This window comes from Prosopis cineraria, unplaced genomic scaffold (genome assembly GCF_029017545.1).
Source record: "Prosopis cineraria cultivar Desert tree isolate PC_DT_omini unplaced genomic scaffold, ASM2901754v1 PC717, whole genome shotgun sequence".
Classification (NCBI taxonomy): domain Eukaryota; kingdom Viridiplantae; phylum Streptophyta; class Magnoliopsida; order Fabales; family Fabaceae; genus Prosopis; species Prosopis cineraria.
The window spans coordinates 1-15,431 of record NW_026556042.1 but is presented as its reverse complement, the minus strand read 5'-3'; the positions used below and the strand labels follow the sequence as shown (position 1 = coordinate 15,431).

Below are 15,431 nucleotides of genomic sequence, written 5' to 3'. Positions count from 1 at the left end.
CCTTCCCCAACTTCAAATCCTTCCTAGAAGTTTTTGCATGTGCATGTGTAAGACAGTCTCAAAGTCTTATAGGTTCTGTGCAAAGCTGCTATTACCTATTAGGGATGGTGCTGTATCATTAGAAGCTTCTTCAAATTAAATTTTCAACTTTTCAGATAAAGGAGTTGATTCAAGTTATCGAGTGCATTTCTATATGTAATCTCTAGTTCTTCAAAGAATGATTAAATCATCATAAAATTTCTTTTTATAGCCTAAACATATCCATGTCTTTATTTAGAAAATAGCATAATTTTCGCTTTGAATATGATCACAGCTGTCAAAATTTTCAAAAGCAAATCCGGAAATGATGAAAAGCTGAGGTCAGACCTTGTAACCTCCGCTTGCCTCAATTTTGGCCCAAACAGGCACCCATGAAGTTTCGATCCTCAACCTCTGCACTCTTCATTCTAAGCTTCAAACTATCTCTCTTTGGCTTGATTATAGCTGATCTCAAGTCTAACAGACAAGCTTTATATGAATTTGCTTCTAACATCCCTTATGCCCCAAGACTCAACTAGAATGATTCTACTATAATCTGCACATCCTAGATTGGAGTTAGTTGCAATTCAGATAGCACCTGTATCATTGGCATCCATCTTCCAAGATTTGGACTTATAAGCTCCATTCTAGGAAAGAGCATAGGAAAATTAATTGCTCTTAGAGTCCTCAGCCTTCATTCCAATTGCCTTGCCGGAAATCTTCCTTCTGACATTTTATCCATTCCTTCACTCCAATATGTGCACCTTGAGTATAATAACTTCTCAGGTCTAATTCCTTCATCTGTCTTCCTTAAACTTATTGCACTGGATATTTCCTTCAACTCCTTCTCTAAGAGCACACCACCTGCTTTTCTGAATCTCAAAATGCTCACTTGGTTGTATCTCCAAAACAATTCCATTTATGGAGCCATCCCTAACTTGAACCTCCTAAGACTTAAGTACTTGAATTTGAGCTATAACAACTTGAGTGGCTCTATTCCAAGTTTCATAAAAAAGTTCCCTTGCACTTCTTTTATTGGAAATTTTCACTTATGTGGGCCACCTCTCGATCATTGCTCTACAGTCTCATTCTCACCATCCCCTTCTCCTATTTACTAGCTGGTCTATCTAGCAACTACCCAAGTTATAAAAGCTACCAGCCATAAGAAAGACTTTGGAATAGCTTCCATACTTGCTCTAGTTAATGGAGGTTGTGCATTTCTCTTTCTCCTAGTTTTAGTGATCTCCATATGTAATTTGAAGTAGAGAAAAAGCAAAAGCAGCGAAATACTGAAAGGAAAGGCATCTTGTGCTAGTAGGATTGCAGTTTCGAAGAGCTTTAGGAGTGGAGTGCAAGATGCAGAGAAGAATAAGTTGTTCATCTTTGAAGGCTGCTCTTATAGCTTTAACCTCAAGGATTTGTTGATGGCATCGGCTGGGGTTCTTGAAAAAGGGAATTATGGAACAACTTTTATGGATGATTTGGAGGAAGGAATAACAATGGTTGTTGAACGGTTAAGGGATGTTGTGGTAGGAAAGAAGGAATTGAGTAGCACATGAAGCTTGTAGGGAGGCTCAGAAGACATCCTTATATCATGCCCTTTCGAGCATACTATTATTCCAAAGATGAGAAATTTTTAGCTTACAACTACATGCTAAGCGGCAGCTTGTTCTCTTTGTTGTATGGTAAGCTTTGTTTCGATTCAATGTCTTTTTTGGCCTCTTTAATCCAGCTACTGAACATTTCACAGGTTAACGCAATAAACAAAAACAAAATGTCAATTTTTTTTCTTTGCTCCAATTTCAAAGCTACAAAGGCATCCACTACATGTAGACACAGCTTCTCCTAATCCTTAGTAGACATAAAGGCATAAAGTCTCTTCAAAGTAAGCTTGTCTAGAGAATTTTAGATATTCAGTACTTTGATCACTCATTGTCATGGCAAAATTAAGATCAGTTTGTTCTTGAATAAAAAGAAATAATCAAATTTAGATAGGAAATGGAACCCGTGCCGAGAAGAAAAGAAAAATCAGGTTCCTCTATATTAGTTAATATGGTTATTTCCAACGAGAATTAAAAAAAAGAGCACACCATACAATGTCATCAGTAAATTTATGTCAGATGTTAGATTATTTATCTGAAGCTCTACTTGAAGCATCTTAGAATTGAGCCATGAGATCATTACTACATTTTGCACGACACTCATTGGACTACTACTTGTAATGCAAGAAAATAACCCTTTTAAGCTCTGGCAAGTGCTTGCAACAATCTATTAAGAATCCACAAACATAGAAAGCACCTTTCTTTGTGTATTTCAACAAGACCAAGAATTACATGGGACTCCCAGACAATGGTGTATTTACTTCTGTCAATTTTTATCAAAGCTTTATCTATGGATAATTCTTCTATCCACAATAGGAAATAGAGTTGCAAGAAGGACTCTATTAGACTAGAATGTCAGAATGACGTTTGCAATTGGGATAATAAAAGGAATTGCTTTCATTCACTCTGAAGAAGGTGCTAAATTTACATATGGCAACATCAAATCTTCCAACATCCTCATCATACAAAACCTCAATGGTTACATCTTAGACGTTGGATTGACCCCTCTGATAAAGGCTCTAGCAGACATGTCTAAATCTATTAGTTATCTCCCTCCAGAGGTGACTGATCACTGAAAAATCACTCATAAATAAGATGTATACAGCTATGGCATGCTTCTTCGGGAAATGCTAACAGAAAAGAGCCCAGTGAGATATAAAAGGAATGATGATGCCATGGATTTACCAAGGTGGGTAAGGTTGGTGGTTCGCGAGGAATGGATGGTTGAAGTATTCGATAAGGAGATCTTGAGAGGTTAATATGTTAAAGAGGAAATGGTGCACATGCTTCAGATTGCTCTGGCATGTGTGGAGAAGGTACTGAATATGAGGCCAAGCATTTTTAAAGCTCTAAGAATCATTGAAGAAATTAGGCAACCTGAGTTAAACAGGCCCTCTCATGAATCTGAGCCTTCTAGGCGAACTCTGAATATTCTGCTTGTCATCGACGATAAGATATAGTTGGTTCATCTTCTATCTTCAAAACAGTGACTTTAAGCATATTCAATTGTGAAGGGATATTAGTGATGGCTTGCATGTTATTTCTTTGCTACTTTTTTAGGTCGGACTATTATTTTTGTTCCCTGCATTATGAATTACCCTCGACCTAACTTTTTTAATAAAAAAGAAATTAGGAAAAATGAGTCAATGACTTTCAAGGTCGTGGGAAGAAATATATTGAAAATTAAATGACATTAATGAAGGCCATTGTTCTTGCGAGATGTTTTTTGTTTTGGTTTGAAAAATGCTCCTAGAGAAACCTAAAAAACAATGATTGTCAACAAGGGCACAAACTTGAGTACTGTAATGGAAATCTTAAGATGTTTACTATACTTTTTAGACTCACCCTCTTCTTTGCTAACTTTGGCCTAATAACACAATATTTATAGTGCTTGCAGAGCTATTCCCAATTCGATCTCATTCAACATGCCATGGAATATCAGCAGCTGCAGGGAAAGTAGGTGCCATCATTAGTGCCTTTGTGGTGCAAAGCTATACAAGTGCTAACTCAACAAGAAGGACTCAAGGGGCAATTATGGCACTTTCAGTTGCCAACATGGTTGGATTCTTTTGCACCTTCTTGGTTCTAGAAACAAAAGCCCGCTTGCTAGAAGATATCTTAGAAGATAAGGAACTTAAGGGAAATCATTCCGTAAATGATGCACAAGAGAAAGCAAAAGATGAGAAAGGGAAAAAATGCGATAATGTTAATAAACCTCCATTTAAAACCATAAGTATTCGATGCATTTGCATACAGTCCAAATCCCAGTAACCATCGTCAATAGACTAAATGGAAGAACTAAAAAAATAATACTTGTTATAGTAATTTCTTGGCACGTCTGAGTCATGCTTTCAAAAAAGATCCTCCTATTTGCTATAACTATTCAAGAAGAACTAAATAAATAATGCTTGTTCTTGTAACTTCCACGATAAGTACTTATATGTTGCGTGTTGTATAAAGTTCTTCCTTTCTTGATCTAGTGGAAGAACAAATATAATAATGTTTGTCTTTGTAAGCTTTCACCATGAGCTTTTCTGTGTTATTTTGTGTTTTAAATTTTAATATTTTTTACCCACAAATTGCGAGTATAGAATCTGATAATCCAAGAACAACCCTCCCCCCACCTAAAGAGGAGGAAAAAACCTTTTCACAACTAACAGAAAAACAAATACTAGTCCAATGCAAGTAGGTTTTATACAAAATAAGTGTAAATATCAATATCTCATTATTCAATAACAATAATAGTAAGACAGTAAAAGGGTTGTATAAAATAAGTGTAAATATCAAAATCTATGAGACCTTCTCCATATAACAATAACATATTTTTGTCTAGAAAAGAGAGCTAAAGTACCCAATCGAACCCATTAAAAGGGTTATCATTGAATTTGGAAGTGACGAGAGGAGAATCTAGTAACGGCATGTGAGTCCATCAATCCTCAAAGTTGGCAACATAATGATTCCTACCAATTTCTAGCACTTAATCATTTTTTCCCAATTAATTGACTTAAACCACTTGTAGCTCTTAATCATCTCGCTACCACTTGGTCTATTGCCAAGACATTTGCTGGCTTCTTTTTGCAACAACTGAAGAAGAAACTTTATCATTCTTCTATTCGCATTTTATCCATAGATTCTAATTTATGTCACTCATTTATGATAAATTCAGTTTTTGCAAGTATATCAAAATCATAGCCTAAAGTATGATGAAGGTGAACCCCTTAGCAATGAATGTGCCTCACTAAACAAAAATGCCGAAAGCTTGACCTTGTCATTTATTATCTTTCACTAGATCTTCTGTTTATTTCCATCGGTAAAAAGAGGCTGTAATTAGAGAAAATAAGGATGCATGTAAAGTTTAAGGAAATAAGGTTAAAAATTTAAAGCAAAAATAGCTTTCATAATTAAACCATAATGAAAAAAATAAATTAGGTATAATAAAGGAAGCCCCATCTATATAGCTATTAGCACATGTCACATGTCAAAATAAAAAAGGGAACAAAACTATATAGCCACCAATCTATGAGGAAAAATGGTGTACATACAATTTAAAGAAACTAACATTTCCTATGATCATTTCAAAAATTAGAATTCTAATACTCCACCAGTCAGTTGCCTTATCTCATTCTTTCCCCTAAAAGAATTTCAGGGACCATGTATTCTAAGGTTCAAGACATAGAATTTTACCTTGAATTCTCTCAAAATTGCCTAGCTAGGCCAAAATCCATCAAAACTACCTTGTGTTAAGCATGGGAATAAAGTAAAAGGAAAAATAGAGGAATTTAAGTACAAGTCAATAAGTCCTTTTAAAGTAAAAAGCACAATTGCACAAGCGAGCCTAATGCAAAGGAAAGAGAGTTTTATGTGTTCTTACATGGCCATGTGAGTCAAGAAGAATATTTTTAGGTTTAAGATTCTTGTGCATTATGCAATTTGCATGAAGATGAGAGACAACCAAAACAATCTTTGCAATATAAAAGCGAGCCAAATCCTCCCTGAAAGAAGTGAAACATGTAGGATGGATGTGTACTAAATTTTTAAGATAAGTTCGCAAAGTTTCTATACTAGCATACCTTAATAGGCCTTAATTATAAAGCCAAAAGAAAAGGTGACCACCATTCATAAAATCAAGCACAAGGTGCAACCTATACTTTGTCTACAAGACTAAAAAAGGAAAATATGATGGTGCTATGCTTTTAGTCTATACTTGTATATAAACATTTGAATTAACAAATAATATTGCTAATAATTACTTTGAATGAGTGTCTGAGCAGCACAATAAAAGGGTGATAAACTGTTTGTTAATAAATCCCTTTCATATATCACATAATCAACGTGATTTCTCTATATGATCGTGTCCATCCGTATGACCTTCATTGCACAAATATCAGATGTCCCTCCCATCCTCACCTGGTACACGTTCCCAAATATACCTTGCCCAATAACATTTAAGACTTACAAAATCTTGGACTCCATTGCTTTGATGTTTCAAATTGATGTTATTAGACTTCCCTTCAAATGTTTGTTAGACTTCTCTTCCTCAATTTCTTTTGATGTTTCTCTATGAACCTCCTCCGTTAGATCTAGTACATCCTCCTTCTCAAGTAAGTTGATTTTGATAATCTTCAAGGAATAACTGATATAGGATGTGCGCCCCACAAAAGAATGGGATCGGTTGTAAATGACAGTAGGATTGTTGCATATACTTTCATTAGGATTTGGTACAACCATCAAGTTTTTAGACTTCTCACAATTGAATTCTTTTGACAGTTGAATAGGAGCTGGACCAAACACATTAGAAAAATTAACCTTATCATAACCATAAGGCAAAACATCAGGTGATTTACTTGCTTCAAGAAGTTAAAATTATCACATTATAAAATGTAAAAATTATATCTTTTCAACAAGAAATTTGTAGGTTTGTAGTTGTAAAGAAGCTAGCACCATCCTATCTTAACAAATGCCAACAACTATAAAAGAGCACCTAAAGACCATAGATAACTAACTAATATAAGAAGATTGATCAAAAGATTAAACATATAATACATCCTTAAATGATGAATAATACAAGACAGGCCTGCTAAGATTCCAAAAAATAAACAATGAAATCAAATGTGAAATAGAAAGTGACTTAAACCAGAAGCAGAAAAAGAAAAATGAAGGAAATCATTTGAAAAGGTTGGATCACTCATGTTGAGGAGAATGCAAGGAAGGTGTGAGGGAGGAAGTTCGAGGACACCTGGAAAACAAGATGGTCATGAGCGACCTGTATATGGTAGAATAATAAAAAACATAATCAACGGTTGCTTTTCACGGCATATATGGTGGACACCCATCCAGAAAAACTTCCATGATGGAATGTTAGCTGTTGCGTGATTTATGTAATGTGTTTTGATTTCAAGTCCATCCTATTAGTTTTTCTAACTTGTTAAAATCTGAATAAATTATTGTTAATTTTGAGTGATTTATTGCTAAAACCTACATAGATACTTGTTGATGCAGAACTAATGCGTACAATTATGCCTATCATATTAGTTTTTCCAAATTGTTAAAATCTAAATAAAATTATTAATTTTGGATGAGTTGTTGTTAAAACCTAAATAGTTACTTATTGATGAAAGACTAAGAGTTGTATAAATAAACCTATCATATTCATTTTCCTAACTGTTAAAGCCCAGATGAATTATTGTTAATTTTGAATGAGTTTTTAAAACTTGAATAGATACTTGTTGATGAAGAACTAACATGTATAATTATGCACATCATATCATTTTTTCCAACTTGTTCAAATCCAAATGACTTGTTGTTAATTTTGAATGAGTTATTGTTGAAACTCAAATAGATATTTATTGATGAATGACTAATATTTATATAATTAAACTCATCAAAATTATTTTTTAATTTGTTAAAACCCAAATAAATTGTCAACAAGTTGTTGTTAAAACTTAAATTGATACTTATCAATAAAAGGTTAACATATACTCCTTTCGTTAAAAAATGTAAGGCATTTTTTAAGGAGTTGGATGTTAAAAATGTAAGGCATTTTTAGTCTTTTGAAGTGTAATCATCGTTTTTTTTTCAAAAGTGCCTCTATTGATAATGATTTTATATTTATTGTAGGGTGTTTAATAGGGGTAAATATGAAAAGATAAGGTTAGTTGAAAAGTAAGTAACTACTTTATTGAGGGGTGAGATTCGGTTAAAAATGCCTTATATTTTTTAACGGAGAGAGTACAACTATTCAAAATTAATAATAATTTATTCGAGTTTTACAAAGTTAGAAAAATAGATAGGATAGGCTTAATTTTACAAATGTTATTCCTTTATCATTAAATATTCATTTGGATTTTAACAACAATTTATTTAAAATTAACAACAATTCATTCGGTTCTTAATAGGGTAAAAAAAAACTAACAGGATAAGCTTAATTGTATGTATTAGTCATTAATTAACAAATATCAATTCGTGTTTTGATAGCAACTCATTCGTAATTAACAACGATACATTTAAACTTTTAACAAGTGAAATGTATAAGTTTTAAAGCTCTTAATTTGTAATTGACAATGTCAGATTAATAAATAATATTAGTAAAATAATAAATATTATTTAAGAAATAACAACACACCATTATATTATGATATAGAACTTGTTTAGAAGCTCATGTGATTATTATTAATTTTTTTTTGTCATATATAATTGATTTGGTTTGTGACTTGGTGACTATTTAAGTATTTTAGGTAGCCAAGCAATGATAAGATTAAATCCCCTAACCATCATTATCAATTATTTTTGAATAAAATTATTGTTGGTGTCATATCTTTGATAACTAGCTGAGGGTAGTAGGGGTTCTAATGACCTCACTGTTGGCAAGGTTTTCGACAACAATATGATAGCAGCTGCTTGTGACAATGAAGGTTTTTTTAAAAAAAAAATTTAAACTTTTGAAACAATTTCATCATTTTACATAAAAGGTTAATTTTATCTAAGGATCAACAAATTACAGTGAAAATTCAAAATTTATCAACCCTTAAAAAAATGCTATGAATTTCCTCCCGCAATTCTTGGTTGATATTTTCCCCATGATGAACGCCAATTGACACGAATGGCAGTAATCTAACTCACGAGACAAGCAGGTAAAATGACATTAAAGTTCTGTTAAACGTACATGACAAAATCTTAATAAAAAAACGTTCTCGCTAAAATTAAATACAAAATAAATACTAGCGGTTTTTTAATTGGGCTTCGCCTTGAGGTGTAAGGTACAAAGCAAGGAGGGCGAGGGCTAGGTGCAGGCAGATGCAACATCAGAAGCAGCAGCTTTAACGAGCAAGCCGAACAGGACGAACGGAGCGGAGAAGAAGGGGCTATGGTCAGTGTCCAGTTCGTACACAGAAGATGGTGGCCACCTCTTTATCATGGCCTCCTGCTGTTCTGGCTTCAACACTTTGTCTTGCATTGTCTTTATATACACTCGAGGTACCTTCTCCACTCCACCCTCTTCCCCCTCCTCTGTGAATCGCGTGTTCGTCAATGCCTGAATTGGCCCTGGCCTCAACAGCATCGCCGCTAACGTCGAATCCTGCGCTCCCAGCCAACATTTCCTTGCATTGGTTAGATCAGATCTATCTCCCTATTTACTCGCCTTTTCAGATTTTGTTTTCGATTCCAATTATACTCGCTTGTTGTTCTACCTTCTCAGCTTCTGTATATTACTACGACTTCCTGGATTATTTGCCACTGTTGCTAGCTTTTTCAATAAAATTTCTTGCTTTTCTTATTCGAAAACTCCGTCTTAATTTAAAAAATTAATTGTAATTACTGTGCATTAAAAATTTGAAACCAAACCCACTCTTCCTTCTAGCTTTTTGGTGGCTTTTCTTTTTCAATCATAAAATGCATTCTCCTCTTCTTTTTACCTTGGCTAACATAGTGGGATGCTCGCTAGAAATGGTCCTCCATGAGGCCGAAGTGCAAATGTTGAAATTGAGGCTAAACAAAAGCATTTGTCATGTTTTATGAATTATGATAATTGTCCCTACCACCAGTTTTATGGATATGGGGGGCTCTTCGACCTTTTCAAGGGAGAACCATACCTCATTAGGGCTCAAAGGGTAGATGATTTTGCGTTGAAATTCTTTCTTCACCAAAACACTGGTTGGAGGCTTATCCTTTCCCTGTCCAAACCCAAGCTCGTACACATCCCCATACTCGGATAAATCTGGCGCCCCCTGTTTCACACATATCACATAATCTTTTTCATTATAATTGAGGCACAAAAAGTTAGCCATCCTTCTATCATAGCAAGCCATTAGGTTGACTAATTAGTCATTCTTATTCAATCATTGGAGGTACATTGAACAGAGTTATAATTCACTGTGTCCCAATAATGACAAAGTATAAAAAAATAAAAAATTATGGAACAGGGCTGTCGGATGATACCTGTTCAAGTTAAAAAGTTGGAAAAAAGCAAGAGATTTGACGCTTTTGTGTCCAAACGGGACAACATGTATGTGGACGATGCTTGTAATTATTAGTATACAAAGGTTGCTGTGTTGTGGTCCTGTGGGGTTTAATGGCACAAACTTATTGATACGATTTCTCCGGGGTGGGGGGATTTATTAAATTGAAGGAGGCCATTATGATTATGAGTGAGGTGAAGTAGATTTGCTGCACACATTGATTCCAGGCTCTTAGGAAAGCGAGTTGAAAAGTTTAGCGCCTGTTTTTGGCTGTTTGGGTTATTAGTGGGGGATAAAATGGTCACTCACACAGCATACACATCTTGTGGACCTTTATAAAATTACGACTAAGAGCGTGCTCAATGGTAAAAAGGCAGGAAAAACTAAACCTTAAGGCAACCTACCTAAGTGGACAGCTAAAAAATAAGAATTGTCAAAAAATAGAAAAAAGAGATATTTAAAGGCTGTATGAAATTTATTTTATTTTATTATTTTGAAAATTGGTGTTTTGTAAAAGATGTTTTGAAAATAAAAAAAATAAAAATAGGTGTCTTTTTCTTTTTCTTTTTTTGTTCTCCAGATCAATAATCCCAAAATATTTGAAAGTTGTTTCTATTTTTCTGTTCTTCAAAATAATATTTTATTTTTTTTACTCTCCAGAACACTTTTTAAAAATACATTATCAAATAAATTTTTTTGTTTTTTATTTTGAAGAATTGAAAATAGAACAGATTTTTTAAACAGGCGCCTATTCTCTCTCTCTCTCTCACAATTTTCCTTTTCTGCCAAGCGAATTTCCTCCATTACTGAGCAGCTGCCAATTCGTTTGTGTATGGAACTATTATCACGAAACATGTGACAGAGTAGGCGACCGCGTAACGGTGGCGAGCCTTAGAATTTTAAGAACTACTTTGTCTGTGCAGACAGCGAGAAACGAATTATTGCTAGTTTGTAACAAGCTATCAACGTCATCCTTGCTGGAAGCCTTGAAAACCAGGAGAATATGATTCATCAATGGAAGCCAATATACACAACAGTAACGTTCAGTTCACTCAGCAGTCACCACCAAGTTCATGTTCACTCAGAGTAAACTTAGCAATTCTATTACCCACTCACCCTTTGTGCAGATATTATATTCTTGTCAAGCTTGAAAAAAAAAAAAAAAGGCATTCATGACAAATTGAATTCAATCTTTACGAAACTAGTTTGTGAGAAGGAGGCATTCAAAGTGGAAGCAAAAGTGATACAGCAGATTAGTGAAAATTACTCACGTCTTTACGATCTTCATCTGTCCAGAATCCCAACTTGAGCATGGTGGCTGCAACATAGACAGCCAAACGGATCTTCTTTCGAAACTTGTGACTGGCTTGAGTGATGCTCAACCCTCCTGCGCTATGTCCTACAAGTATCACCTGTAGGACATCACCGAGATGGTGTCAGAAGTGAAACCTGGCCTCTATAATTTTCATATGGATGAGATCTAGATAACGATCCTTGAGTGTTTGTTATCAAATCCTCGATGAAACAAATGACATGTGATGGTTTTTTTTTTTAAATAGTAACCAACTGTAAACAATATCGACTTGTCATGTTTTTATTAGAGAACCTGATAGCAACCACCTCAAAATTACACAGGAGTTTTGTCTTGCATGTAAATTCTCATTCAAGCTGAAGAAAGAGACAGGCAGAGAGATGGGATGGGGAGACAAGGGAAAACCTGTTCATTTTCGGGCAGAGCAGACATGAAATCCATAAGAGGTTTGTTGTAATCATCGAAAGAAAGAACAGAATCAACATCAGATCGATCAATTCCACTGCTTTTCAGGTCTACACACGAAACCTTGTAGCCGGAGTTCTCCATTAGGGACCGGATTTTGTACCAGCACCAGCTTCCTCCACCTACGCCATGTATCAGCACAAAGTGCTGCTTCAAGGGAATAATTCCTCTCAGGTCAGCCCCTTCTTCCCCTACGGCCATGACTTTCTCTGCCTTCAACTTACACTTTATCACTTTTGCTTTGATGGTGGGCTAAGCTTATGCGTAGCATGTATAGGGGTGGGAATAGTCTTATGGGATCATGATGGTAGCCTTTTTAATCTCTTTGTAAATCATTTTCGTTGGGAATTGGAATATTCATTGGTTACTGCTATCTTTATTAGGTCATTTCCATTTCAACAACAGTCTTATCTCCTTAAGTGAGTGAGATTGATTATAAAAAATATAAAAAATTCAAAGCAGACATATGTGGATGATATTGATAACTCAGTCTGACATACCATTACGTATGATGCGCTCGGTGGCGGATTGGACCTTCATGAAGGGATCCAGAAGGCTCCAAATTGCATTTTACTTCTATGCCATTTCGTATGGGACACTCTACACTCATAAGCAATACGTGCTCATATATAATTAGACATTCTTGCAGCGAGAAGATACAGCTTTGGAAATGGAGAGTTGTCCTTGAACGGCATGGCAAGAATTTATGTTTTTCTTTTGTCTCCCAGCAACAAACTGGATTTGATCATATGAAAATGAAACTGATCAAGAATGCGACACTAATTTGTTTCATTGTAATCACTTTTTAATGTTATCATATAATTAAAAAAAAAACATAACTTTAAGTCTATATACTTTGCTTGTGTTTTGCTACTAGTTCTTGTATTTTTTTTAATATTTTTGATTCCTGTACTTTTATTTTTTATTGTTTTAGATCCTTTTAAGATTCTTATATTTTGTTCATGAAGAAACCTAAAACGATAAAAAATAAAAATATAAAAATATAAAATATATGAATTAATAGTAAAATATTAGTAAAGTATAAAATTTTAAAATAATGTTTTTTTTATAATTAAATACTAATATCATGCTGGCCGGCAATATCTTCTTTTTCTTCATAATTTTATTGATTATTTGGATTCTATTTTATTAACTGATCGCGGCCTTTTAGGCCTTCATCTCCGTGTCTGGCCTACAATGCAGTGTGTATGAGTATGACCAAGCAGGCTAGTACAGTAACATGAATTTGGAATAAATAATTAATAATTAACAAGTCAAGGCTAAAGAAACCTATCCTGGAAAGTTACGAGGCTTTAGTGCCAGTACACAACGTAGTTTTAATTAATAGTTGATCTTCTTGGTCAACACACCAGATATAACCCACCTCCTAGCAACCATTATGAAAAGGGGTTCCAAATTCTATGAAGAAAGATTCTGATGTTCATGAATGATGTTTGTGAACATATTGGGAGAGAAAGTTATAAACCTTTTTTGGTTTAACAGGAAAAAATGAACTAAGAGCTAAAAAGGAAGGTCATGGTTGAATAATCGCAAGTACAGGAGAAAGCCAGTGAAATAAAAAAGTGGTGAAGACACACAGAAAAGAATATGAAGGTAATCCGGCCATGTGAATGGGCAGGAGATAAATACCCTCGCAATCATGTCGCTGTCGACATCCGCCGGGGGAATGTTGTTCTCGCTATTATAGATAAGCCCTAAGAGCAAAAGTTAATTCAGGCCCCAAAAAACAGCAAAAGTCTATTAATTAAAATATTCTGCTTTTATTTAAAGTTATTAATTAAGGCCGAATATTTCAAAAAACGCGCACTTTCTATTCCTATCATTAATGGGTTTATGGCTTTTTGTCTGTTTTTAGTTTTTTCTAATCAGTTAAAATCAAACTCCTCATCAATTTTTTTTTCCCTGCCTGCTACTGACAATTTGAAAATAGCATTATATCATTCGTCAGATCATGCACCCTATCTAACAAAATATGCTTGTTTTTAACCTTATTATTAGATTTATTTTATTTTAAGAGAAGACTTAAGTATTTAATATACTTTTGTCTAGTCAAATTAAAATAAGTGTTTTTTTAAGTATTAATAAATAATATAAAAAAATCACATGTTTTAAATTGATTGAAAAACTTTTTACACATATAAGGCTACTTTTTTTTTTTTTTGGTCCCCATTTCTTAGTTATCTAAGAGAATGCCTGACATGACGTAGCAAAAATTACATGGTCATCAGGAGAGGTGGCTTGAAGTGAAGGACCAAATTAAAAGGTTTTGCTTTAATATTAAAGGTTAAATTTAAGAGAAGGGGTTGGGGGGGGGGGGACGACTAAGTTGATCGCTGGCAATATTGATTCTCTCTCGATTGTCTACGGCTGGCACCGTGGCACGTGAAATTTCATAAATTATACAGAAATTTATCACACTTCTTAAATTGAATGTTTTTGTCAGGAAAACATAATTTTAAGATTTTATATTTTTTTATATTTTAAATTTTTAAATTTTTATTTTTTAAAATGTAAGAACGTAGAATATAAAAAAAATTTGTAATAAAACATGAATAAAATACAGTAATTTAAAATTATATTTTCATTCTTTTACTTAATGACAGGAAAGTTACTCAGCATGGAATCCGTGCAGTGTAATCAATGTTGGATAGCATTGGCTGCTACTATTTGTGGCTCTTTATGAGCTGCCAACCTATATAGTGATTTCCCGGGTATCGTGCTTGGATCGCATATGCAGACACCTGTCAGTGTCGCCGAGTACTCTGCAATGGAGAAAATGCCAATGACTAAAAATGAAACTGAATGGACTGAGTTTTATGGGCATTCTACAAGGCACTCAACAGAGTAGTGATTTGAGTGGCATTCTTATGATGCAAATTTGACGTGTGGCATTGTGCGTGGAAGAAGATTAATTCCATGATCTGAAAGGAGCTTTCATGTGTTCCAAATTCAGATCCAAAAAAGTCAAAGATTTGCTTGCTAGTAGGAATTGATCTTCCACTTCCAGCCCACCTCTATCAACTCACACTTGTTTAATATTCCATTTCCCAATCGCCCCCCATTGCTCGCTGCATATTCAAGTTTTAAAGGATGGTTTTTGGGAGTGCAACATTTTTTCTGTTCTGAGGTCAGATGAAAAAAACCATCTGATGCAAATCATGCCTAAATGGTGAAATGCCTTATTCACTTACACTGTCACACACTTTTCGCCGATGTGAGGGCTAAATTTCTTATTAAACGAACCAACAAAACCGATCCTTTACTGCCCATTTCCATCGCTTACTGTTTAGCCATTTTCATGACTATAATGGCATTGCTGTGGAAATAGTGGGAAAGCGCGCATGCTTATTGAAAGACTGGGCATTTTTAGCTACAAGAGGCAGCGAAGGCCATGTTTGGCTGCCCCATTGAGTGCTCGACAACTTGCTTTTGCACTACCCCCACTTCCACCCTTCCTTTAGATAATAGTCACTACATTCAAAAATGGTCAATTATCCTTCATGCTCGTCTATGCAGTTCAGAGTCCTCCTTTAACTGATTGTTTTCACCATTTTATGT

General features: G+C 34.5%; 1 protein-coding gene and 2 pseudogenes across 1 annotated transcript; 1 reads left to right on the top strand and 2 right to left on the bottom strand.

Annotated features, from left to right (window-relative positions):
• The first annotated feature begins 303 nt into the window (after positions 1-303).
• LOC129298124 (probable inactive receptor kinase At5g58300) lies at positions 304-3,079 on the top strand (annotated as a pseudogene).
• A 1,510-nt stretch (positions 3,080-4,589) lies between these two features.
• Positions 4,590-6,347, bottom strand: LOC129298123 (serine/threonine-protein kinase AtPK2/AtPK19-like; annotated as a pseudogene).
• A 2,378-nt stretch (positions 6,348-8,725) lies between these two features.
• On the bottom strand, positions 8,726-12,187 carry LOC129298122 (methylesterase 17-like). Its single transcript, XM_054936533.1, has 4 exons — positions 11,793-12,187; positions 11,347-11,487; positions 9,710-9,844; positions 8,726-9,195 (listed from the first exon to the last, which is right to left on the bottom strand). Exons 1-4 carry the CDS (start codon positions 12,051-12,053, stop codon positions 8,899-8,901), a joined length of 834 nt encoding a protein of 277 aa, XP_054792508.1. The 5' UTR covers positions 12,054-12,187; the 3' UTR covers positions 8,726-8,898.
• Positions 12,188-15,431: the final 3,244 nt, after the last annotated feature.